This window comes from Pristiophorus japonicus, chromosome 7, assembly GCF_044704955.1.
Source record: "Pristiophorus japonicus isolate sPriJap1 chromosome 7, sPriJap1.hap1, whole genome shotgun sequence".
NCBI classification, from domain to species: domain Eukaryota; kingdom Metazoa; phylum Chordata; class Chondrichthyes; family Pristiophoridae; genus Pristiophorus; species Pristiophorus japonicus.
In genome coordinates, this window is record NC_091983.1 from 71,988,509 (window position 1) to 72,016,091 (window position 27,583).

The window sequence follows — 27,583 nt, forward strand, 5'->3', positions numbered from 1 at the left end:
TTCGGCTGAAATCAGCAACATTCTGCAGGTACTGTACATTGTAATTCATTCAGTTCTTTCTCTGGCAAGAAATATTTCAGAATACAGTTCCATTTAACTGCCTTTTGTCATTACATTCGAAAATATTTCCACAGAACAACAAATGTAAATATTTCTGTTTCAGGCATTTTATTTCGACAAGGACATTCCTTGGAGCTGCTCCCACTCCACTAGTGTAACCTTACAATAAGTGTGCTTACAAAGCCCTGGTTAGACCACACCTGGAGTACTGGGTTCAGTTCTAGGCACCACACATCAGGAAGGGTATATTGGCCGGGGAAGGAGTGCAGCTTAGATTTACCAGAACAATACATGGACTCCAAGGGTTAAATTCCAAGGAGAGATTACACAAACTGGGGTTGTATCCCTGGAGTTATAAGGTAGATAGAGGGAAACTAATTCTGCTGGTTGGAGATTCTAGGACTAGGGGACATAGTCTAAAAGTTAGAGCCAGGTCTTTCAGGAGCGAAGTTAAGAAAAACTTCTACACGCAAGGGTGGCAGAAATTTGGAACTCTCTTCTGGAAACAGCAGTTGATGCAAGAGCAATTGTTCATTTTAAATATGAGCTTGATAGATTTTAACCAAAGGTATTAAGGGATATGGGGAAAAGGCGGGTAAATGGGGTTAGGTCACAGATCAGCCACAATCTCATTGCATGGATGAACAGGCTCGAGGGGCTAAATGGCCTTCTCCTATTTCTATGTTTCTATGTTCTATGCGGCTGAAACTCCAATTTTAAATCTGGCAGGTTTTGGGCAGGTGGGTGCCGAGGTCAGTTTGCTGTGGAAAACAGCCCCAGGCTATTTTAACTCCTGGTCCTCAATACCATGTCATTGGTTCAATTCCTGCCAGAAACAGCCAGGGAGTGGGCAGGAAGTGGCTGCCAGACTCCAGATAATGAACGCCCGCTGGAATGCAGATAGATGTGAGGAAGGAGGTTCTGAGAGGATTATACAGGAGGGCATCCAGGGCAGGGAAAGCCTAAACTTCATTTGTGCAGCCTGAAGGAGCACGCCTCCTGGGCAGAGATGTTGCTTGAGTGTCCATTATTCTGTAAAAGTATAATAAAATTATTGCCAAGACTTGCAGTGAAGCTTTATAAGTGTAAAGGGAAAGAGCCAAGCTCTGTTCATCTCTTATCTAGTTGTCCCCAAGTCTGCTGCTGCAGACTGCAGGTTGAACTGTCTTTTTAAAGGCTGCATAGGAATTTCCATGCAGTTCAGCTGTTTACACTCATTTTACACCCATTTTATGCCGAAGATTGCACCAATAGGAATGCAAATGAGCAGACCCAGGAAACTCTCATCTAACTCCCTCTGCAGGATGCCAACGGGTGTAAAGTTTCTTTTTAAAGGTGTAAAGGGGCATACTTCACGTTGAGAAAATTCTAGGCCAGTATCTGTCGGATCCCAAAAGCAGTTTTTGTGATAAATAATTAACTACCATTCATCCAGTTGCCTTTATAATTACCTACAATACTGCAATTCAAAGTAATTCAATATATATACGAACATACAATACTCCCGGCAGGAACAAAACAACTGGTCCATCAATCCTGCCCCACAGCATGATAGCTGAAGCATCATGATCAACATTACCACCCTCGCCCCCACAGCTGTGTAATCTCCTGGGAGAGGCAAACACAGAGAAAGAACACAGGGTCATTAAGGGATTAATACTCTGGAAAATATCTCTCCGACCTCCCTCAGGCGATCAAAACCAGTGCAGGAGATCACATGGACCAAGAGATATCTATAAAGACACTATATGAAACACTACGGGGGTGAATTTCCACGAGGATTCACCTATTCATCTGCCATTTTCTCCCGAGCCTTCCATGGTTCCTCTACCAAAGTTACGGGGGACGAAGGGGAAAAGCCCTGCGGAAATAGTCCCCTGCGAATAATTCTGAGATACTTAAAAAGTTGATCATATTTAAAAAAATCTTTTCTAATGTATGCCATAACACAACATTGATTTTCCTTCTAAATCTTCTTTTTTCATTTTCTAGTCCACCAAAAACTCAACTGAATTAGCAAATAATCTTCCCAATCTGGTTGGGCAAATGGCCAACATTTCAGAAGGCCAAAAAGCAACACCTGGAAACCTCATAGCCACACTTGATATCCTCACAGCTTTTTCATCTGTGACAAATGTGTCTCTTAATCAGTCCGTAGTGGAGGTAAGAACTATGCATTGTGTAGATCAAAAGTCAAAATGTCCAAATATGATTTCAACTATTGCTAAAACTCCCTGGAAAAATAATGTTCATTATATTGTGGAGCATCATTGATTCTGCTATTACAACCTCACATCTAATCTTCTTCCTATAACCATGAACATGGTCACCTGTTTTTGGTAACTTCTTATGACAGTGAGTGAGGAAGCAGCGGGGTAGTGATTTTCCTGGACCCTGCACTGTCCATCCAATCATGATGCGGAGCACACCACAAGTGCACTTCAGCCTTGAAGCCACCGAAGTAGATGAATTTTCTGTGGAGGCTTACTTAAATAATTGGGGTCATTCCGCCAGCAAGTGTTGTACAGTGCTATTCATTGCAGCTGCATGACAAACAGGAAAGCAGAACATTGCTCCAGGCCTCAAAGATTGCAGCAGCTTAAAGATACCAGAATCAATTTTACACTTCTCCCTTATGGCGGATGCCAAACGTGATCAGGATACCCCAAGGCATCAAAGTAACATTGCAAAAACTACCTTTACATTTGTACTCTGTTTTGCTTTTGTCTATTGAGGTGTATGTTAAACACCAACATCTGTTCCCAACATCAATTTTCAATCTGCCAACTCGTGTTTTTCCCCAATCACTCAGAAAGCATTCATGAAGTGGAAATGTAAGCACATTTTTTTGTCTTCACTACATGGGTGGTAATCTGGAAGAATGGTTTGCCCACCAGGTATAGAGCTCACTCGATTTTTATTCCATGAAATGGTTTCCTCATTTTCAGTGCAAAGCAAACCCCTTGGACCCTCAAAAATATGCAGAGCATAATCTCCATGGTTACACAGCGATTGTACCCACAAGTGCCCTCAAGGGGTGCCTCTGCTGGAGTTTGCAAAGTGAGTGGAAGGGCGCCTGATCTGCATGGAGCCAGTAGGTGCCGGCACCACCAGAGGTGCATCTTGGGTACTCACCTGGCCAAGTGAGCAGTGAGGAGGATAGTGATAGACTTCAAGAGGACATAGACAGGCTAGTCAAATGGGCACACACGTGGCAGATGAAATTTTGTAAAGAAAAATGAGAAGAGGCAATACAAACTTAAGGGTACAATTCTAAAAGGGGTGCATGAACAGAGAGACCTGGAGACATATGTCCACAATTCATTGAAGGTGGCAGGGCAGGTTGAGAAAGCAGTTAAAAAAGCATACGGGATCCTAGGCTTCATGAATAGAGGCATGAGTACAAAAGCAAGGAAGTTATGATGAATCTTTATAAAACACTGGTTTGGCCTCAACTGGAGTATTGTGTCCAATTCTGCGCACTGCTCTTTAGAGTGGGAACATAAAAAATTTACGAGAATGGTTCCAGAGATGAGGAACTTCAGTTACGCGGATAGACTGGAGAAGTTGGGATTCTTCTCCTTTGAGCAGAGAAGATTGAGAGGAGATTGATAGAGGTGTTTAAAATCAAGAGGGTTCTAGGCAGAGTAGATAGAGAGCAACTGTTCCCATTAGCAGAAGGGTCGAGAACCAGAGGATACACATTTAAGGTGATTGACAGAATAACCAAAGGCTACATGAGGAAAAAACTTTTTACGCAGAGTGGGTTGGATCTCGAATGCACTGCCTGAAACGGTGATGGAGGCAGATTCAATCATGGCATTCAAAAGGGAATTTGATAAGTATCTGAAGGAAAAAAAATTGCAGGACCATGGGGACAAGTAAGGGGAGTCGGACTAGCTGAATTGCTCTTGCAGAAAACCAGCACAAGCTCGAAGAGCTGAATGGCCTTCTCCTCTGCTGTACCCATTCTAATAATCTATGATTTTATGAGAGCTTTCTTAATATGTTTCATGGGTTAAAAAAAAGACTGTCCATGTTATGTCAGGTTTAAACTGAATGGGGTCTAAGCGAAACAGTGCCATCTGGGTGTTGCTCTAAGGAATTAAGTGGGGCAAGTGAAGTGTATTTCAATGGGAGAACATCTGGGTAATAATGATCATAATATAATTAGGTTTAAAGTTGTTATGGAAAGGGACAAAAAAAAATAAAGATGAAGGTACCCAACTGGAAGAGAGCCGATTCAGTGATTTGAGCCTGGATGTAGCATCGGTGGATGGAAACAAAGTTTGGCCAAGAAACCAGTGAATGAGCAAAGGCAGGCCTTCAGGGCAGAGATACTTTGGGTAGAAGCCAAACATATTCCCATAAATAGGAAAGATGGGGAATCCAAAGCTGGAGATCCCTGGAAGGCAAAGGAAATAGAGATTAAAATAAATCACAATAAAGAGATTTTTTGACAAATGTCAGGTACAGAATACAATATAAAACCAGGCAGAATACAGAAAGTGCAGGGGAAAATTGAAAACAGATGTAAGAAGGGCCAAGAGTGAATATGAGAAAAGATTAGCGGATAACATAAAAGGGAACCTAAAAATCTTTTATAAACATATAAAATTTTAATGGGTAAAAGGGTCTCCTTATTGGTCTCTAATCCTTCACACTCCATAAATTGCAACTTGTCCAAAATGTTATTGCATTTATCCTGTGCCACATTAAGTACTGCCTATTATCTCATCCTTGCTCACGTACAGTGGCATCCAATCGCCTGACACATACCATTTTATAGAATCATAGAAAATTATGACACAGAAGGAGGACATTTGGCCCATCGCATCTGTGTCGGTCAAAAAAGAGCTAAGCAGCTTCATCCCACCTTCCAGCATTAGGTCCGTAGCCCTGTAGGTCATGGCTCTTTAAGTGCACATCCAAATACTTTTTAAATGTGATGAGGATTTCTGCCTCTACCACCCTTTCAGGCAGTGAGTTCCAGATCCCCACCACCCTCTGGGTGAAAATTATTTTCCTCATCTCACTTCTAATCCTCCAACTACTTTCAATCTATCCCCCCCTGATTAATGACCCCTCTGCTAAGGGAAATAAGTTCTTCCTACCCACTCTATCTAGGCCCCTCATAATTGTATACACCTCAATTAAATCTCCCCTCAGCCTCCTCTGTTCCAAGGAAAACAACCCCAATCTATCCAATCTTTCCTCATAGCTAAAATCTTTCAGTCCTGGTAACATCCTCGTAATCTCCTCTGCACCCTCTCTAGTGCAATCACATCCTTCCTGTAATGTGGTGACCAGAATTGCACGCAGTACTCAAGCTGTGGCCTAACTAGTGTTGTATACAGTTCTAGCATAACTTCCCTGCTCTTATATTCTGTGCCTCGGCTAATAAAGGAAAGCATTCCGAATGTCTTTTTGAATACCTTATTGACCTGCCCTACTACCTTTAAGGATTTGTGAACATATACTCCAAAGTCCCTCTGTTCCTCCATACCTCTCAGTATCATTCCATTTTCTGTGTATTCCCTTGCCATGTTGCCCCTTCCCAAATGCAATTATCTTACACTTTTACGGATAGAATTCTATTTTCCACTTTTCTGACCAACTGACCAGTTCATCGATATTTTCCTGCAGTCTAAAGCTTTCCTCCTCACTGTCAACCACACGGCCAATTTTTGTATCATCTGCAAATTTCTTTATCAAGCCCCCTACATTTAAATTTAAATCATTAATATATACTGTACTACAAAAAGCAAGGGACCAAGTACTGAGCCCTGTGGAACCACACTGGAAACAGCCTTCCAGTCTCAAAAAGACTTGTCAACCATTACCTGTTGCTTCTTGCCGCTGAGCCAATTTTGGATCCAATTTGCCACTCTCCCTTGAATCCCATGGGCTTTTACTTTTTTGATCAACCTGCCATGTGGGACCTTGTCAAAAGCCTTGCTAAAATCCATGTAGACTACATCAAAAGTGTTGCCCTCATTGGCCCTCCTTGTTACTTCCACAAAAAATTCAATCAAATTAGTCAGACACGACTTTCTCTTAACAAATCCATGTTGGCTGATTGTCCTTGATTAATCTGTGTCTTTCTAAATACTGTCCCTTATAATTGATTGAAAATAATTTGCCCACCACCAAGGTTAAACTAACTAGCCTACAATTTCTCGGTTTATCCCTTCCTCCCTTTTAAAACAATGTTAGCAGTTCTTCAATCTTCTGGCACCACTCCTGTAGCCAGGGAGGAATTGGAAAATGATGGTCAGAGCCTCTGCAATTTATTCCCTTGCTTTTTTTTTAAACAGCCCAGGATATATTTCATCTGGTCCTAGCGATTTATCTACTTTCAAAGCTGCTAAACCCCATAATACTTCCTCTCTTACTAAGTTTTTCCCATTCAATATTTCACTCTTTTCTCCTTTAACTTCAATAGCAGCATCATCCCCCTCTTTTGTCATGGCTCTTTAAGTGCACATCCAAGTACTTTTTAAATGTGATGAGGGTTTCTACCTTCCTCACATCCTCCATTTCCACACATAGATCACCATTTTGGTCCCTAGTAGGCCCTATATTTTCCTTAGTTATCCTCTTACTCTTTATGTAATGATAAAACATTGTGGGATTTCTTCGATCCTACTTTAAAATCCTTGTATTTGTTCACAAGTCCCTCCATTTCCTTGCCCCGCTCGATCTCTGTAATCTCCTGTGAATTACTATGTTTTCCCGAATGCTCTGTCCCTCTGCCTTCAATGCACCCTTGTTCAGTGATCTTGGACCTATTCTTTGTCATTCTCTCCCTAAACTGCTACCTCTCCATCTCTCTCTCTTCCTTTAAAAACCTCCTCAAGACCTATCTCTTTGACCAAGCTTTCAATCGCCACTGACTACACATTTCCCCATAAGAAAATATGGTGTTGCTGAAGCTGGAGTTCCTTGGATGAGTAGAAAAATTAGCATTAAAATAAGACTTAAAAGAGGCATGTCAAATCCAGGGCTAATAATACAAAACAAGATCAAACAGAATATAAAAAATACAGACCAGAAGCAAAAAATAACAAAAGGCTAAGAGCGGATCACAAGAAGAACTGATAGGTAACATAAAGGGAAATAGTAAGGAAATAGTAAGAAATAGTTATAAACACGTAGGGATAAATATTCCTCTTCACCACCCAATGGTAATCTAGTGGAGTGGATGGCCTGCCTGTTATAGAGCATGTCCAATTTCATTCGATTGAAATCAAAAGAATGAAAATCGGAGGTTTTTAAACATGACAGACGATCCACTGCACTAGATTACTGCCCAAGAAGAGGAAAATTTACCTAATAAAAATTAAATGTTAAAAAATTAAAATGTTCTTTATAGAGGATAAAGGAATGGCAGAAATATTTTACCTTACTTTTCACAGAAGATTGTAGTAATGGGAATAAAAGGCTACAAGAGGAGGTGGAACAATTAGATATGATTAATATTACATAAAGAAGTAGCACTGGAAAGTCAAGTGGACGATGCAGCTCGCCCTGATGGCATCCTAGAATGTTGAGGGAAGTCAGGGAGGATATAACAGCGGCTCTGACCACTATCTTTCAAACTTCCTTTAATATAGAAGTTTTGTTGTAGGACTGAAGTGTTTTCAATCTAACACATCTATTCAGGGAGAAAGGGGTAACCCAAGTTACTGAAGACCAGGCAACCTAACATTGATGGTGCGTAAGCATCGAGCGGCCATAATATGGAATAAACTGAATACGCTTTCAGAAACACATGGATTAATTAAAGATAGGCAATATGGATTTGTAAAAGGAAAGTAATGTCTGACAAAATGTGCTAGTACTTTAAGAAAATAACAAAGTGTATTGGTAAAATAAGTGCAGTGGATATTCTATATATGGAATTTCAAAAGGTGATTGATGAGGTGCCACATAAGAGGCTTGTTGCTAAAGTTAAGGCACCCGGTATTAACTGGAATGTTGCAGCATAACTAAGAACTTGGTTAAAGGACAAAAACAGAGAGTAGTGGTAAATGGATGTTTTTTGGTCTGGAGCAATCTAAGATGTGGTATCCTTAGGAGTTGTTGCTCGAATTATTAATCTTCTCAATTTATATAAATGGTCTCCATTTGGGTATGTGGGTGTCAAAATTTGCCAATGACACAAAAATAGAGCATGTGGTAAACTGTGAAGAGGATTTCAAGTGACATCAGGAGGATAAACAGATTAATAGACTGGGCAGATAGAGGCCAGATTGGAGTATTTGAGGGGGCTCATATAACATGATGGAAAAGCCAAAAATTGTAAGTGATCTTTTTTTGCAAGCACCCATCAGATCTTCAGACCTGGAGGTCTCACAGCTACTACATAGGAACAGGAGTAGGCTATTCAGCCCATCAGCTTGTTCTGCCAAGCAATTAGATCTGTATTATAATTCCATCTACCCGCCTTGGTTCCATAACCTTTAGGGTTAGATTTTCATTATGTTGCCGCCTCTGTTCGCACCCCGGAGGGGCGGTAATGGCGGAGGAAAAGCTTTCTGGGTGGGCAGCCAGTTTCCAGCGCCTCGCCGGTAAATTTATTGCCGGTTTTGCGGGGCACAGAACAGCACCACCCGGGAGCGTCGAACAGTTTCGACTGCGCATTGAAATTTGTTGTGTGCTGACCCTATAGCGTCCTGCAGCGGGCCGTGGTGGGACCGCCTGGAAAACCAGGCAGTCAGAGCTGTCCCGGCGGTGGTGAGTGATGAATGAGTTAAGTTTGATTGTTTTGTTTAGTTTTATTTTTGCAATGTAGCATGTAGCTTATTGTGAGGTATTTAAGGGATTGGGAATGTTTGTTGTGTTTTTAGTTGAGATATTGTTTTTCCACAGAAGCCTCTCATAGGGAACAGATTTTCAGTTGCTCAGCTGGCCTTGCGCCTTAAAAGAGGTATGTAACGCCTCCCTTACTGTACCGCCACACACTCAGGGTCCAGCTGATGAATTTTACTGACTGAGGCACAAACTTTACTCGGGCACTATAATTACCGCCCTGCCGTGAATAACACCGTGAAATAGACGGTAACAAAAATCCAGCCCTTAATCGCCCTGCCTAAAAAAGATCCATCAATCTTAGTTTTGAAATATTTAATTTACCTAGCCTCAACAGCTTTTTGTGAGGGAAATTCCAGATTTCAACTACCCTTTGTGTGAAGAAGTGCTTCCTGACATCACCACTGAATGGCCTATCTCTAATTTTAAGGTTGTGCCCCATTTATTCAGGACTCTCCCACAAGAGGAAATAGTTTGCCACTAAAAGATGGGCGCGGGCATTGCTGGACCAATGGGGTAGCATTGAGTAAGAGCACTAGGATAGCCAAAGGCACATGCAAGACAATCACCAAGGGAATGCACAAGGGTGATTAGATTTTTTTAAATGTAATATTGGATGCATATATGGATAAAGTTGGATTGGAGAGTTTGCTTTGTGGTGGCTTTTATTTCAGCATTGTTGCCAAGAGGATGCTGTGATGGTCAGTATCAGAGGGAAGGGAAGGTGTGAGACAAATGCTGAAAGGGGAATTGGGATTGTGTTCATTGGTCCTGCAGGTGGATGATTCAATCCCAGATATCCCGTCCAGAAATGGTTTGTCTGGGTTGCCTCCTGCCTCCTCTTCAGTTTACTCCTCTTCTTCTAACAGCTCTTCCTCCCTCTATGAGCAGCTTGTCCCCTTTGCTGCCTCTGTTCCATCTCCATTTCAGACTGTAGCCCAAGGGGGACTGCAACTACAGCCCCCAAGTCTGGGAGCAAGTGGTGTTCTAAGAGCCTAAACCTTGCAAATGCCCAGCGGCACTCCTTGCACTCATTTCATACTTTAATAACTTTTTAAATGAATTACACCAAACCACTAATCCAATAAAATGTAAAGAGTTCATAGGTGTTTCAATGTTCCAGATCCGGAACAAATATTCCAGATCCAGAACTACATCTTGAAGGATGGAAGATGCCTGTGCGTGGATTTTATTAACGTGTGGTGGCCGTTGCACACCAGCCACCACATGGGCTTGACAGAGCTAGGTCTTGTTCCAGCGGCAAGGATTACCCAAGACGACTGGAGACCAGCTCTGCCGCACGGACCTAGCGCGCACACATATTGCAGTGCAGGCTGGCCCATGCTGCCCCTGGGCCCTTGCCTCTTCTGAGCCCCAAACTCACTCCTCTCCTGGGCCCCGGTCACTTCCATCTACAAACTCTTGCCTCTCCTTCGTCCCTCCTGCTGTGCCTGCCCGAACTGCAATTAGTGACCTGGCTTCGCAGCAGTCACTCTCCTGCAGCAGCACGCGCTGCTCCCTGCAGTGGCATGCCGCCACACGCTGCTCCCTCTAATGGCCCTGGCCTGCTGATGCTCTTGCAGGCTGGGACTGTGGCGATTTCTGGGCCGGGCCGCCACACACTGCTCCCTCCAATGGCCGGGCCTGCTGATGGTCTAACTCACAACCACTACCACCCAGAAGGACAAGGGTAGCAGGCACATAGGAACATCATCACCTGAAAGTTCCCCTCCAAGTTACAACTGACTTAGTAATATATCAGCATTCCTTCATCATTACTGGGTCAAAATCCTGGAATTCCCTCGAAACAGCACTATGGGCCCAAGTTTCCACATGATTCGCACCTGATTTTTAGGAGCAACTGGTGGAGAATGGACTATTTTAGAAATCGCAATTCTCCACATTTTTTTTTCTGCAGTTCTAGTCAGTTAGAACAGAATTCTAGTTCAGAACAGAATTTTTTCTTCAAAAGGGGGCGTGTCCGGCCACTGACGCCTGATTTGAAAGTTTCCACAGTGAAAATGTACTCCAAACTAAAGTAGAATGGAGCCAGTGAAGATTTTGTAGAACTGAAAAAACCTGTTCTACACATTAAAAAATCAGGCACAGGTTACAAATTAGGCGTCCAGAACGAGGTGGGGGGGAGGGGGGGAGGGGGGAAGGGAACTCATTAAATTCGACAATAAATCCTTATTTATACTTCTACAAATATTATACAAATAAATCCAACCTGAATAAACATTTATAAGCCAAGAAAAGATTAAATAAACCATCTTCCTACCTGTGTGAAAGTGCTTCAGCCAGGGAGAATTCTGCAGGCGTTCGTGCCGCTGAGCGGGAGGGGGAGAGAGAGAGAGAGAGAGGGAGAGAGGGAGGGGAGAGAGAGAGAGAGAGAGAGAGAGAGAGAGAGAGAGAGGGGGGGAGGGGGGCGTCGGGTCGGGCAACAGGAGCGCGGGTCGGGTCAGTCGGGGGGGGGGGGGGAGCGGGTGTCGGGTCTCGGGTCGGGGCGGGGGGGGGGCGGAGAGCGGGTCTCGGGTCTCGGGTCAGGGCGGGGGGAGCGGGTGTCTGGTCGGGGGGGGAGCGGGTGTCGGGTCTCGTGTCGGGGCGGGGGGGGTGAGCGGGTGTCGGGTCGGGGTGGGGGAGGGGGAGCGGGTGTCTGGTCTGGGTGGGGGTGGGGGGGAGAGCGGGGGTCGGGTCTGGTCGGCGGGGTGGGGGGGGGAGCGAGTGTCGGGTCTGGTCGGGCGGGGAGCAGGAGCTGGCCATGGGAGGAGCCTCATTCACGCAGCCCCTGTGAGGCCATTCAGCCAGGGCTAGGGGCTGCGTGCTTCGGGCCCCTCCCACACAGTTCGGCGCCTGGAGCTACTGCACTTGTGTGCCGACTGTAGCGCGCATGTGCAGAGGTCCCGGCACTGTTTTCAGCCCCGGGACCTGGCTCCACCCCCCCCACCACAGCTCGTGCTGGCTGCGCCGAGTGCCACAGGACCTGTTAGTAGGTGGAGAAGGGGCGCCCGTTTTTTTTCTTGTGGAAACTTGGGCCCTATGGGAGTACCTGCATCACAAGGACTGCAGCAGTTCAAGAGGACGGTTCACCGCCTCCTTCCCAAGAGCAATTAGGGATGGGCAATAAATGCTGGCCTTGCCAGCGACGCCCACATCTCAGGAATGTATTAAAAAAATCCGTAACTTTAGCTAATTGTGGCCTGTCTTACAATTTCATCTGACCCTTTAAAATGTGTGGCCTGTCCCTCCTCATTAGAAACAATTGCCCTGTATCCCTTGCTCCCAACATGGAGCCGCAGATGAGTCAGGGTGAGCCAGGATGTTCCAGGAGACCCTGAAGTTTTACAGTGTGTGCGCATGAATAGGTGGAGTTCTGCACACGTTCTTATGAAATCTTCTGCACACAATTTAAATGAACTTAAGAACAGATTTAAAATAGTGATAAAAGCAAGTTCATATGCACGTGTTAACAGCTCAATGCTCATATTCCATAGTATGATTTCAGCTACTACATGCCCACTCTGATTGGAAGAGCCCACAACACCACACACTCTCCTTATGTTCCCCTTTAATGTGACCCTTACTTGTGCCCATTAGAAAAGTTGCTGTTGATTTTGCTGGTTTCATTCCAGCTGCTTCATTTGCAGAATTACTCAAAATCATTCAGTAATCAAAGAGACAGCGAGCTTTTTTAATAGTTGCCTTTCTCCAACTATTTCTCTCTATTTTGTTCCAATAAGAATTTCGCCTGAAGATTTACTTAATGAACCTATGACTTATGTTTCCAGGATTTCCTTGGCACAGTAAATTCTCTGGTCGATGCATCTTCAACATCTGCATGGAGAACAGTGCAAACTGAAACAAAGGACAACTCCAGCTCCAAATTATTAAAGTCAGTAGAATCATTTACCAGGTTATTGTCTCCAACTGAAGAAACTTTCAAAATCATAAAACCAAATATTCAACTAAAGGGGGCGAAGGTTGATTCCACTTCTAGCAAGCCTTATAATGTGAACTTCAGTGAGATAAAGATCAGAAATAAATCATTAAGTACCAATGTTACCATTGCTCAACGTGAATTGGTAAATCTTCCAAATAATTCCCTTGTTATCAGCATTGCATATCCAACAATGATTGATATTCTGGACACAAATGACACAAGTGACTTTCAATTGAATGGTCTTGTTCTAACAACAACTGCAGAAAACAGCTCAACTAGTATTGAGATGAATTTCATGCCACTGAGCGCCACACTTGATCCAGCCAGTGTTCAATGTGTATTTTGGAACTTTGATCGTAACAGTATTGGAGGATGGGATGGAATGGGATGCAAGTCTGAAAAAATTGGGAGCAATATTGTTTGCAAGTGTAACCACCTGACATCTTTTTCTATACTGATGTCCCGTTTTAAACAAGAAAAAAATAAGGGTCTGCATTATATAAGCATGATTACAATAAGCATATCTATGGGAAGTTTAGTAATCAGCGTTATTATAGAGGCAGTTGTATGGAAGCATGTGACCAAAACTAAAACCTCACATGCCCGTCATATTGCAATGCTGAATATTGTTCTATCTCTACTAACTGCTAATACATGGTTCATCATATCTGACTATCTGGAGCCAAATACAGCGATCTGCAAAGTGGCTGTTTTATTCATTCACTTTTTGCACCTTGCCTTGTTTTTTTGGATGTTCATTCTAGCTCTACTGCTTCTTTATCATTTGATTTTTCTTTTCAAAGATTTCAGCAGATCAGCAATGAAGTTAATCTCATTTACCCTGGGCTACCTGTGCCCATTAATTATCTCCATCAGCACATTTACAGTTGGCTATACAAGAAATCATTACTTGAGAAAGGATGAATGCTGGTTGAACGTAGCAGAGCTGTCCCTTTACCTTACTTTTGTTGGGCCGCCATTGACCATCGTTACAATCAACATCTTCATTACCTTAGTGGCCATATTTAAGATGCTGCGACCAACCATCGGGGAGAAGTCCAGCAGCCACTCAAAGGATAAAAATGCAGCCAAACAAATTATGAGAAGCATTGCTATCCTAACCCCACTCCTGGGTCTCACTTGGGTACTTGGATTTGCATATCTGAACAAAAAGCCCAGTGTTGCCGTCGACTACATATTTAATATTCTCAATGGACTTCAGGTATGTATTATATAATGCCTGAAACTTTTGATATTTTGCTAGTTAGTTTTATGCAAGTTATACATGTAAAATATTATCAACTGAACATGTTGTAATAATATATGTTATGAGGCTAGAATTCAACACAGGCAGGCCAACAGTAGTGCAGAAGTAAGCAAAGACCCATTAGGCACCTAGAATCCCAATTTTGCAGTTTGACATAGTTGAGATTGCGCATGCCCAAGACACGTGGAAGCAACCACATAGGATGTGTCGTGCACAGGGAAGCTCATCTTAAAACTGATAGGTTACCAATTGTACATTCAGGTCAGTCAGCTGCACTTAAAGGAAGGATTCTTGCCCTAAAAGGGGACTCACTTGTTTGTCGTACAGAGCAGCATTTAAACTACAGAATCATGGCTGGAAGGGGAAACTTGGGCAAAACTCTCCCATTCAGTGATGTAATCCTGGAGATGGCTCTTTTGGGGGTAGGTGGTCACCCTCCAGTAAAGGTGATAGCTCTGACTTTCCAATAAAAGTGGAAGAGCAGGTTGGCATGATGACCTTGATCAGGTGGGTCGGCGAACAAATATTGAACAAGTTCAGTGGCATCGGGAGAAGTAGCAAGATAAATGGACCCTTCTTTGCACACATGCTGCCTCTTTAGCCATGGGTGTATGTAACACAGGATTGGTAGCTCCCCTGGCTATTGGATGAGGATAATATGATTCCTTTCCCACAGCATTCTTGCAAGCAACACATTTACAATGGACCATTCAGCACTGGTTTGAGTCCATATGACAGACCACCTCGATGCAGTGGTGGGGAAGATTTCACTCAAAGGCAGAGTACCATGAGAAGAGTGGCTTTTTCACAGTATTTTGCAAGGGAATCCCAAAGCAGTAAGTGACTAAGCTCAGAACAGCGAGTACTGTTACTGCTGCGATTGAACCCTTGGACACTCAATAACAGGAGTCTGTGAAATTAACAACAATATTTATACAGCACCTTTAAAGGACCAAAATGTCCCAAGACACTTCATAGGAGCATTATAGAACATAAGAATATAAGAAATAGGAGCAGGAGTAGGCCATACGGCCCCTCGAGCCTGCTCCGGCATTTAATACGATCATGGCTGATCCGATCATGGACTCAGGTCCACCTCCCTACCCACTCCTTATAACCCCTTATTCCCTTATCAATTAAGAAACTGTCTATTTCTGCCTTAAATTTATTCAATATCCCAGCTTCCAGAGCTCTCTCAGGCAGTGAATTCCACAGATCCACAACCCTCTGAGAGAAGAAATTTCTCCTCATCTAAGTTTTAAATGGGCGGCCCCTTATTCTAAGATCATGCCCTCTAATTCTAGTCTCCCCCATCAGTGGAAACATCCTCTCTGCATCCACCTTGTCAAGCCCCCTCATAATCTTATACGTTTCGATAAGATCACCTCTCATTCTTCTGAATTCCAATGAGTAGAGGCCCAACCTACTCAACCTTTCCTCATGTCAACCCCCTCATCTCCGGAATCAACCTAGTGAACCTTCTCTGAACTGCCTTCAAAGCAATTATATCCTTTCGTAAATATGGAAAATAAAACCGCACGCAGTATTCCAGGTGTGGCCTCACCAATACCTTGTACAACTGTAGCAAGACTTCCCTGCTTTTATACTCCATTTATCCTGACTCTCTGTTTTCTGTTAGTTAGCCAATCCTCTGTCCATGTTAATATATTACCCCCAACCCCGTGAACTTTTATCTTATGCAGTAACCTATTATGTTGCACCTTGTCAAATGCCTTCTGGAAGTCCAAATACACCACATCCACTGGTTCCCCTTTCTCCACCCTGCTCATTACATCCTCAAAGAATTCCAGGAAATTTGTCAAACATGACTTCCCCTTCATAAATCCATGCTGACTCTGCCTGACCGAATTTTGCTTTTCCACATGTCCTGCTACTGCTTCTTTAATAATGGACTCCAACATTTTCCCAACCACAGATGTTAGGCTAACTGGTCTATAGTTTCTTGCTTTTTGTCTGCCTCCTTTTTTAAATAGGGGCGTTACATTTGTAGTTTTCCAATCTGCTGGGACCTCCCCAGAATCCAGGGAATCCAGGGAATTATCAGACCAAATTTGACACCGAGGCACATAAGGAGATATTAGGACAGGTGACCATAAGCTTGGTCAAGGAGGTAGGTTTTACAGAGTGAATTAAAGGAGGAGAGAGAGGTCGAGAAGAGGGAAACTCTCAACAAGAAATTAATCATGGGGCTGATTGATGGTTTGTCAATCCCCTGTAATGGCCATCAATTGGTAAGTAAAGTACCTCGCTTATCAAACTGGAAAATTATTTAGAGTGGGTACACTTTTTGGCTAATACACAATAATAGTACAAACAGCCCATGGGCAAGAAGAAAAGCTATAATTCACAAACTAAGGGAGGGTGTTGGCAATGAGAGTCGGGGAGGGCACAACAGGATAAATTGTGAACAAAATCTATGATTCCAGCTGCACTCTTGCTGGCTACTGTTGGTCGGAAAAGCTTGGCCAAGTGTATTATTTCATTCGGAGTAAAGTGGCCGAATAGCAGAAACACTTTGTAATTGCTAGTATTCGGTGTGATTTGTTAAGTGTTTGTTTATCTGTTGAAGGATATTTTTCTTTTTTTCAGGGATTATTTATTTTTATTTTTGGCATAATCATGGACAGTAAGGTAAGTTACAATCACCAGTTCTCCCAACTTCATCTCCTTTTTATCTCACTTAAACTCTTTTGCTCTGTTATTCCATCAGGTGCAAGAAGCCCTAACACAGAAGTTCTCATTGTCACCAGCTTCTTCCCAAAAGTCGGTAAGTTTATGCTCAGTTTCCGTCAGAGTGTAGTGCTGCGCATTTTAAGTTCAATAGTTTACTTACTTGTGTAGAAGAGAACCACTCCTCCTAAATTCCACATAACAACTTATACTTACAGAACGCACTCCTCAGACAACCATGATGCTTGGAAAGATTAAGCTCAACATTTATCACCAAATTTATCACCGTTGTGTTCATTAGGGTCCACAAATACATTCACTCTCTTTCCTTTCAGATCTTCCATCAGCGATTGCTCTGAAGTATTATGGTGATGTATAATGGCAGCTCCCCATCCTAACTTGAGTCTTGGCTCCCATTAGTAATTCTAAATCTCTTCTCTGGGAGCTTGGACTAGAGTCAGGATGGAGTGTCCCATTTGAATATTCCAATGGTGAAGCAGCAGAGCAAAAGCAGATGGGAAAGTGTTTGCATGGTGCTGCTGATGGAATAATTTCTACTAAGATGGTGGATCCAACAGGAGGGAAACCTGAGAGAAGATATGATCCACCTTTAAGATGACCACCCAAATTTAGGCCCAAACATTTCCCATTCTATACATTAACATATATAGTGCTTCTATGGTTATTTTGGAATAGTTTTGCTGCATTATCTGCACTTCAAAGCCAGAATAATGCTATTTTGACTTGTCAGGATGTGGGTAGTGATGTGCCCCAGAGATCAGTGTTGGAACCTCTTTATCTTTTCATTAATATAAATGATTTGGACATAGTTATAAGGGAAACCGAGTAAACGTTTGCTGATGATGTCAAATCAAGATGTGTGGAAAATTATGAAAATTGAAGTGCTTGGCAGAAGAAATTTAAAACTCTCTCATCCACTAGCCTTCTAAGCTCGCACAACTCGATTTTTGATTAGGCCTGGAACTGCACAGCCACTGCTCCCAGCTGAAGTATGCAGGAGCCTTATTGCAATGTTTAAATTGAGGTCCTACCCCTAACACCATTTTTGTGTACCAATGAGTGTAGTGCTGCTCACACTCTGCCCAGAGTTACTGAGCGCTGAGTGACCTAATCAGCAATGCTTAAAAGGACCTTTGGGGGCTGGCCTGAAACAGGTAGGTAATACTTGTTTTAAAGATTTTTGTGAGGCCAGGAGGAGCGTGAACTTCCATGTCCTCCCCCAGAGACTTCCTCCTGCCCTTTAATTCATTACCTCTGGCTCGGCTCTGGGGAGGAGCTGCCGGATTGCCCACCGCCTGGCATTTGCTTCAATGAATAAAAGATTCTTAGCCCTGGATTGTAACTCACGCGTTATCTCATTTCTATCACTCAGTCCTACACTAATCTTTTGAATGAATGGTTACAGACGAAACGCTGTGGCCTTGACATTCCTTGCGTTTTCTTCTGATCTCTTGTTGTAATTCTGGCAGGAGACCCACGGAACCCCGAGGAAAAGGCATTACACTGGGGGACTGAAATTCACCATCCCCAAAGGGATGGCTGCCTCGGGGTTCGGTCGGCCAATTGAAAAAATCGATCGGCCGCCGCGGTCAAGTAATTTTCCCTCCCCAAGCCATATTCAGCTTGGGGGGGATTTGAGCGGTGCTCACTTACGCCGGAAACGCCGGGGTGAAACCGCTGTAAAGGTAAGTTTCCAGCATTGAGCTCAGCAGTGTGTGGGCCACTGAAAAGTGGCCAGGACAGGGATTTTCAGTTACAAAAAGGTAGGACTTCTTCAGGCAGTGCCCCCGCGAGGTATTCGAGTCAGTGCTCGAACATGACACCGCTGGAGTTTTGCCACAATCGGGGCCCTTTGATAGGGAAATAGTTTTATTAATTTTAGTGTTTTTATTTCAGATTCCATCATCTGTAGTATTTAGCTTTTCATATAGTTTTATTAATTGTTTTGGTTCCATTAAACCTGCTGAGTGCTGCTCAGAGGTTTGCACATACCCCTGTACTTTTATACAACTTTCAGGTCTGACACTTTAGTGGAGGCCTCTGGGTTGCAGAGACCTGCTTGGCAGGGTTCACTCTGAGGATGGGAGAAATGTTTGGAGGGTGACACCTGGTACACCTGGACAGAAGCAGGGTGGCACGCAGGAGAAGGCATTGCCATCAGCACCGTGCAAACAGGCAGCGGGCAAGGAAGGCAGCAGCCATGATTCGTTCACTCTGCGCCAGACCAGTGTGCCCGCCGTCTTGACCAACCCAATCAGGATTGTGGTTGGCTGCTTGGGGACAAGGGATATTCCCTGTCCACTTGGATGCTCACTCCACTGCAGAACCCCAGGACAGCATCAGAGCATGCATACAATGACACTCATTGTGCCACCAGGTGCATCATCGAGCAGTGGCATAGGCATCCTTAAGTAGAGATTCCGGTGCCTGGACCACTCTGGTGGCACCTTGCAGTACTCTCCTCAATGGATCTCCATAATTGTCATGGCCTGCTGCATGCTGCACAACCTGGCCATCATGAGGGGACAGCTGCTGGAGGTCGAGCCAGCAGTACCACCTGAGGAGGAGGAGAAGGAGGAGCATCCCCATCGCCCCAGAACTAGGAGGCGTCAACCCTTCACCACCCGGAAGGGCTGGGTGCAGACTGGCCAGCACCCTCCTGGGAGGGTGTGTCCTCACATATATGGAGGTGCCCGACACCTCCCCTGAAATCCCTCCATGCATTATGTACTGGTGGTCTGCCAGGTCTCCCCACGTCAGGAAACAGTATTCTTCTTCTGTCCTCCACACCCGTCCATCAGTGTCTCCAGCTCCATATCAGTGAACCTGTTGGCTCTTCTTGCACCTCTTACACCAGCCATCCTTTCAACCTCCTTCCCCCCTCAGGGCCCTGCTGCAAACCCTGGCGAGCAGCTGGCTCGTTAGAAACCCTTACGTGCATACTGAATTTCTCAGTGGTGATAACGCTCAAATTAAGACAGTCATACCACTGAAAAATCCACTTTGGAAGGGTTCATTAGCGCTGGAACCCATTTGTTCACTTTTGGAGCTGAATATGGGGTGGCCCAGCCACGAAAACATTTTGCCGCTAATGGCCCCAAAAGGGTGGGGGGAGCACCAGCTTTCCATCGGTACTGAATTTCAGGCCTTGGGTCTCCGCTGTTTCCCGGGAAATGTGCGAGGTGAGTTCTGCTCGTCTCCCATTGGAGTTGCTGTGGGAGACCAGGAGAACTCACACTGATTTTTCGTTCTTTTATCTGCAAATCATTTGGAATCTACAGCCAGATTCATTTTCATTCTGCTAAACGGCTTTTTTAAAGCATTTGCTACTTTGTACTTTGTAACTGTTTTTCCTGGGATTTCCACTGCTCTTCCACCGGAGTTAAGGTGGACCAGCGGGAGAATCTCTGCGCAAATTCGCCTATCTTTCTATGCAATATCATTCTTTAACAATGTATTTCTGGAAATCACTTTATTCAACAGAGTACATAACTGTAAAACTTGTTGCTTGCTATAGAACGATAGTTCCGGACTGAAGTGGTTTGATTATTATTTTCCACGAAATGAATAATATTTTAGAGGCTTAGTGCTTTTTTAGTAAAATGGTCCATATGTCATGTTTCTCAGTTTGTAAACAGAAATTTTCAGCGACTGAATAACGACACTTGAAATGCAAATTTTGTTCATTGAAATGTTTCTAATTTCTATAAAGTTCGGCACAGGTGTTATAAAGGCCCACCATCACAATCACCCGTCTGTCAGCTACTGCAGCTGCCTGTTCTGTTGTCCCTCATCCATTCAGGTATCCAGGTTAATGTTGTTTATCCAGGGGTTTACTGATCTCCTGCTGAAGTTATGGCCAGGAGACCGGGAGAAACCCCACAGAATCTCAGGGCCCTTTAGCTCTATCTGCACACTACTCATTGCAATCATCTCACTGTAGCACATTCAGTTACTGCACCCAGGCCACTCCTACTCATTACATCAGTCAGTCTTGTTCACTCTGTCCGCTCAGCTGATAGCTATCCTTAGGCCTTCACACTCATCACGTTCGGTATTCCTACTTCCTATTTAAAAAAAAGGAAGAGTTGCATTTATATGACACCTTTCTTGAACTCAGGACGTCCCATAGCATGTTATAGCTAATGAAGTACTTCTGAAGTGTAGTCGCTGGCATAATGTAAGAATATTTCCTTAGTCATAATATTGAAGAAAATGAGTAACAAGATGTTGTTCTCAAAGATTCATGTCTCCACTTTGAATCACGCAATGGATTTTTGAGAATGAAGAAAAAAAGAGTAGACAAGTACCAACAAGTACCAAAAAGAAATGAATAAATAAATAGTTGTATATCTGTAAAGCATGTACTCCCATGTTCCGCCACCAGGGAGCTCATCCCCTGAAGTCCCAAGGCACTGTATATATGCTGGCCCCTAAGGCCTGTTCCTCACCCTGGAGTGTCTTATTAAAGACTGAGGTCACTGTTACTTTAACCTCCCTGTGTGCAACCTCATCTGTGTTAGGAACACAATATAAATAACTTCATTTGTAAGAAGCAATTTTGTTTTTATTTATTTTAGAGTCTACTGACTGCTTCAACTTCAAGTTCTAATTGAACATTTGGTTACGAGATATTTTCGAATAAAAGGTCAGTACAATAAAAAAATAAAGATACTGAGGCCATAAATGGGGCGATAGCGAGATAATAATTGCAGGGAAGAAAGAATGTGTCTTACTATTGGAGGTTTGTCCATTGGGATTTTCAGGTGAACCGCCATTTAGGTGATGAGAGCTTTTGCCACAAATAGGTGTGGGGCCTAATTGAAATTTTCAAACAGGGCCAACTCACAGTGTCAGTTCCCCCAACACCTTTCTCTGTTAATTGGCCATGCCACCATTACTTCCTCAACCCAGCCACAAACCATGGGCAATACAGGTTGGGAGGCAGCCATTGCAGCACTATTTAAAGGGATGCTCACCTGCTCTCAATTAAAATGCTATATAGGTTTGGGAGACATTTTGCTGGTAGTATTGGTGTTCGAATACCTAGACAATTTAAAGTGATTGTAGTGGCTGCTCAACCTTCTGAAACCTTAAGATCCTTCTGGCAATTTGTTATTCTGATGCTTATATGCCCCACATTATGAAAGAAATAATATCTAAAGCACTAGCAACCTTAACAGAAAATCAGCCATTAATCAGGAAGTAAGAGTATATAGAACACAATCAGAAATGGTAACTTACAGAAGATATGAGAGTAACTGACAGACTGCTAGTAACCATTGTTTAAAAATATGCAAATCACATTTGTCTGTACAAGACTGAAGAATAAATATACTGGGGTACTGCAAATCACTTGGGTTCAGCTGTTGAAGGGGTTCTAACCATTTTCAAAATGCTATCCAATATTTCTGTGCTGTGCAAAATGGTCCTGTCAATGGCCCAGTGGTGCCACTGTGTTTTCTCCAAGTCTTTGCAAACCTCCTGTTGTCTCGGAATGCTCCTTGTTGTTGTGCCATCTAACTTGTCAAAGGGGCAAATGAGGACGAGCAACAACAGCCTGAGTCATTCTCTTAGTGTGGCATTAAATGACAAGCGGGATCACAGTGCCCACCGCTTGCCTGATGTCTCTCAAGGTATCTGAACTGATCGGTTACCTGAACCAAATCAGACAGCCTCCTTTCATTGGGACGCTGGCAGAGGCCTGGAGGTAGGTGGTCAGGGTGGGGGTTGGAGGCGGTGGGGGGAGGACACAAAGGGTTCTAACACGATGCCGAGGCGATGCAAGACCGGGCTGCCAGTAGCCCGCAGTGTGTTTGTAGAGCCAGCTCCACAAAATATTAATTAAAAAAAATAATTCTGGCCATATCCTGATTGGAATAAAGGTATTCATGGGAGGAGAATTCAAGCTTCTTAACATTGCAGTCGTGGTCCTAACTACTGTACACCATTAGCACCTTGATTTGCTTAGGAAAGAGGCCAACTGCTTATTTCAGGCTGGCCCTTCGACCGCCCAGCAGTCGGCCTCTGTGAAGGTCACAGTGGGTCCATTGGTGGGGTTAACCGGGCGGCAAGACTCCCAGCTGCATGTTTAAAAAAGGGAAAAAAAGAAAAACTTGCATTTCACTAGCTCAGGACGTCTCAAAGTGCTTTACAGCCAATGAAGTACTTTTAGAAACATAGAAAATAGGTGCAGGAGTAGGCCATTCGGCCCTTCGAGCCTGCACCACCATTCAATGAATTCATGGCTGAACATACAACTTCAGTACCCCATTCCTGCTTTCTCACCATACCCCTCGATCCACTTAGTAGTAAGGACTACATCTAACTCCTTTTTGAATATAATATATTTAGTGAATTGGCCTCAACAACTTTCTGTGGTAGAGAATTCCACAGGTTCACCACTCTCTGGGTGAAGAAGTTGCTCCTCATCTCAGTCCTAAATGGCTTTCCCCTTATCCTTAGACTGTGTCCCCTGGTTCTGGACTTCCCCAACATTGGGAACATTCTTCCTGCATCTAACCTGTCTAAACCCGTCAGAATTTTAAACGTTTCTATGAGATCCCCTCTCATTCTTCTGAACTCCAGTGAATATAAGCCCAGTTGGTCCAGTCTTTCTTGATATGTCAGTCCCACCATCCCGGGAATCAGTCTGGTGAACCTTCGCTGCACTCCCTCAATAGCAAGAATGTCCTTCCTCAGGTTAGGAGACCAAAACTGTACACAATACTCCAGGTGTGGCCTCACCAAGGCCCTGTACAACTATAGTAACACCTCCCTGCCCCTGTACTCAAATCCCCTCGCTATGAAGGCCAACATGCCATTTGCTTTCTTAACCGCCTGCTGTACCTGCATGCCAACCTTCAGTGACTGATGTACCATGACACCCAGGTCTCGTTGCACCTCCCCTTTTCCTAATCTGTCACCATTCAGATAATAGTCTGTCTCTCTGTTTTTACCACCAAAGTGGATAACCTCACATTTATCCACATTATACTTCATCTGCCATGCATTTGTCCACTCACCTAACCTATCCAAGCCACTCTACAGCCTCATCGCATCCTCCTCGCAGCTCACACTGCCACCCAACTTAGTGTCATCCGCAAATTTGGAGATACTACATTTAATCCTCTCGTCTAAATCATTAATCTATAATGTAAACAGCTGGGGCCCCAGCTCAGAACCTTGCGGTACCCCACTAGTCACTGCCTGCCATTCTGAAAAGTAGCCATTTATTTCTACCCTTTGCTTCCTGTCTGCCACCCAGTTCTCAATCCACGTCAGCACACTACCCCCAATCCCATGTGCTTTATCTTTGCACATTAATCTCTTGTGTGGGACCTTGTCGAAAGCCTTCTGAAAGTCCAAATACACCACATCAACTGGTTCTCCCTTGTCCACTCTACTGGAAACATCCTCAAAAAATTCCAGAAGATTTGTCAAGCATGATTTCCCTTTCACAAATCCATGCTGACTTGGACCTATCATGTCACCTCTTTCCAAATGCGCTGCTATGACATCCTTAATAATTGATTCCATCATTTTACCCACTACCGATGTTAGGCTGACCGGTCTACAATTCCCTGTTTTCTCTCTCCCTCCTTTTATAAAAAGTGGGGTTACATTGGCTACCCTCCACTCCATAGGAACTGATCCAGAGTCTATGGAATGTTGGAAAATGACTGTCAATGCATCCGCTATTTCCAAGGCCATCTCCTTAAGTACTCTGGGATGCAGACCATCAGGCCCTGGGGATTTATCGGCCTTCAATCCCATCAATTTCCCCAACACAATTTTCCAACTAATAAGGATTTCCCTCAGTTCCTCCTTCTTACTCGACCCTCTGACCCCTTTTGTATCCGGAAGGTTGTTTGTGTCCTCCTTAATGAATACCGAACCAAAGTACTTGTTCAATTGGTCTGCCATTTCTTTGTTCCCTGTTATGACTTCCCCTGATTCTGACTGCAGGGGACCTACGTTTGTCTTTATTAACCTTTTTCTCTTTACATATATATAGAAGCTTTTGCAGTCCATTTTAATGTTCCCTGCAAGCTTCCTCTCGTACTCTATTTTCCTTGCCCTAATCAAACCCTTTGTCCTCCTCTGCTGAGTTCTAAATTTCTCCCAGTCCCCAGGTTCGCTGCTATTTCTGGCCAATTTCTTGGCTTTAATACTATCCCTGATTTCCCTTGATAGCCACGGTTGAGCCACCTTCCCTTTTTATTTTTACGCCAGACAGGGATGTACAATTGTTGTATTTCATCCATGCGGTCTCTAAATGTCTGCCATTGCCCATCCACTATCAACCCCTTAAATATCATTCGCCAATCTATCCTAGCCAATTCACGCCTCATACCTTCAAAGTTACCCTTCTTTATGTTTTGGACCATGGTCTCTGACTTAACTGTTTCATTCTCCATCCTAATGTAGAATTCCACCATATTATGGTCACTCTTCCCCAAGGGGCCTCGCACAACGAGATTGCTAATTAATCCTCTCTCATTACACAACACCCAGTCTAATATGGCCTCCCCCCTAGTTGGTTCCTCGACATATTGGTCTAGAAAACCATCCCTTATGCACTCCAGGAAATCCTCCTCCACCGTATTGTTTCCAGTTTGGTTAGCCCAATCTATATGCATTTTAAGTCACCCATGATAACTGTTGCACCTTTATTGCATGCACCCCTAATTTCCTGTTTGATGCCCTCCCCAACATCACTACTACTGTTTGGAGGTCTGTACACAACTCCCACTGGCGTTTTCTGCTCTTTGGTATTCTGTAGCTCCACCCATACCGATTCCACATCATCCAAGCTAATGTTTTTCCTTACAATTGCATTAATTTCCTCTTTAACCAGCAACGCCACCCCGTCTCCTTTTCCTTTCTGTCTATCCTTCCTAAATGTTGAATACCCTTGGATGTTGAGTTCCCAGCCTTGGTCACCCTGGAGCCATGTCTCCGTGATGCCAACCACATCGTATCCGTTAACTGCTATCTGCACAGTTAATTCATCCACCTTATTCCGAATACTCCTCGCATTGAGGCACAGAGCCTTCGGGCTTGCCTTTTTAACACACTTTGACCCTTTAGAATTTTGCTGCAAAATGGCCCTTTTGAAGTGTAGTCACTGTTATAATGTAGGAAATGTGGCAGACAATTTTCACACAGCAAGCTCCCACAACAACGTGCTGATGACCAGATAATCTGTTTTATTGATGTTGATTGAGGGATAAATATTAGCCAGGACACTGGGGAGAACTCCCCTGCTCTTCTTCAAAATAGTGCCGTGACATCTTTTACATCCACCCTAGAGAGCAGACCTCGGTTTAGCATCTCATCTGAAAGTCAGCACCTGCAACAGTGCAGCATTGCACTGGGATTGTTGACCTGGAATATGACTCCGATGCGAGACTGCTGCCCACTGAGCCACGGCATCTCTTTCTGAACTTTCCCTTATGAACCATCAACTGCTCCAAACCAGTTGATTAGCTAGCTGATTAAAACTAAATGTATAATTAAATGTTCGAGCTGTGAGTCGCTTTACAACCAATGAAGTACTTTTGAAATGTAGTCACTGTTGTAATGTAGGAATCAAGTCTAAACAAAGCAATGTGGGCCCTACCTGCCCCATTTAAGAACATAAGAAAGAAATAGGAGCTGGGGTAGGCTATATGGCCCCTTGGTCCTGCTCCACCATTTAATAAGACCATGGTTGAACCTCTATATCAACTCCACTTTCCTGCCCTATCCCCATTTTTCCCAATTAAAATGTGACTCCTTGTACAGTAACTTCGGATAACTAATTGTAATACCTGGCTCCTAATTGTTCTCTGATCCTCATGTGCTTCCCTGTTCCAGCTTTACAAGACTCCGTAATATAAATCATTTATACGTAGGAGATCAAAGCACTTCACAGGGCTTTCTACTTATACAAGAAATATTTTCATTTATACAGTGCTTTATAGTTGGATGTGAATCAATTCTAATCATGACACACTGGGATTCCAATGCACCGTGCCTCCAGGAGCAATTTCTGAATGTGGGAATGGATGCTGCAGTGAAATCATGTGAAAAGCACGTTTACTACATCTTGAATCAGCACAGCACACTGCGAAGATGCCATCAATGTACTTTACTGCCTCCAAAGTCTCCAGAGGACATTGAATACTTGTTTTTTTTAACCATAGTTTGACAAAAAGAAATATATTGATATTGTTGTTTAATCCCTCATGTGAACACCTCGCCTCAAAGTAGTTATTAACATTGTTCAAATGTCTAAAAACAATGGATCTGAATGCAGAAATTGATGAATAATTCTGAAATTTCAGCGTCCAGCCATGTACTGAAGATGGGGACACATTGAGGAAAATTTATCTTTTGTTTCTTTCAATTATTTTGCAGTTTAAGGTTAGTTTTAGAGGTGCTTTATTAAATGCTTTAGCTTTGAATCCTTGCAAAATAGAAAATATTGGTGTTTATGTATACATTGGCTGCATACAGTAGATATCTGCAGAAAAGTGTGTGTTTTTTAATGACGCGATCGATTTGAGGTTCAAAATTGCCTTATGATTATTTTAACCTGGAAAACAATACAAATCTGCAAACAGAAACTCAACCATTGATTACGTTTTTAACCTGAAAAAGTATCTTTCTGCGCGAAACTGATTTCACACAAGGTTTCACGCATAAGAACATACAAAATTGATGGCCAGGAAATGACCAGATGATCCATCAAGTCTGCACCACATTAATGATAACCAGAGCATCATGACTAAATACTTTCCCCT

The 27,583-nt window shown here is 43.5% G+C and overlaps 1 protein-coding gene across 1 annotated transcript; it reads left to right on the forward strand.

The window, feature by feature from the left end:
- Positions 1 to 3: 3 nt before the first annotated feature.
- Positions 4 to 27,156, forward strand: LOC139266786 (adhesion G protein-coupled receptor F5-like). Its single transcript, XM_070884379.1, has 7 exons — positions 4 to 28; positions 2,053 to 2,223; positions 12,663 to 14,036; positions 16,692 to 16,733; positions 16,813 to 16,869; positions 21,374 to 21,441; positions 26,752 to 27,156. Exons 2-6 carry the CDS (start codon positions 2,107 to 2,109, stop codon positions 21,407 to 21,409), a joined length of 1,626 nt encoding a protein of 541 aa, XP_070740480.1. The 5' UTR covers positions 4 to 28; positions 2,053 to 2,106; the 3' UTR covers positions 21,410 to 21,441; positions 26,752 to 27,156.
- Positions 27,157 to 27,583: the final 427 nt, after the last annotated feature.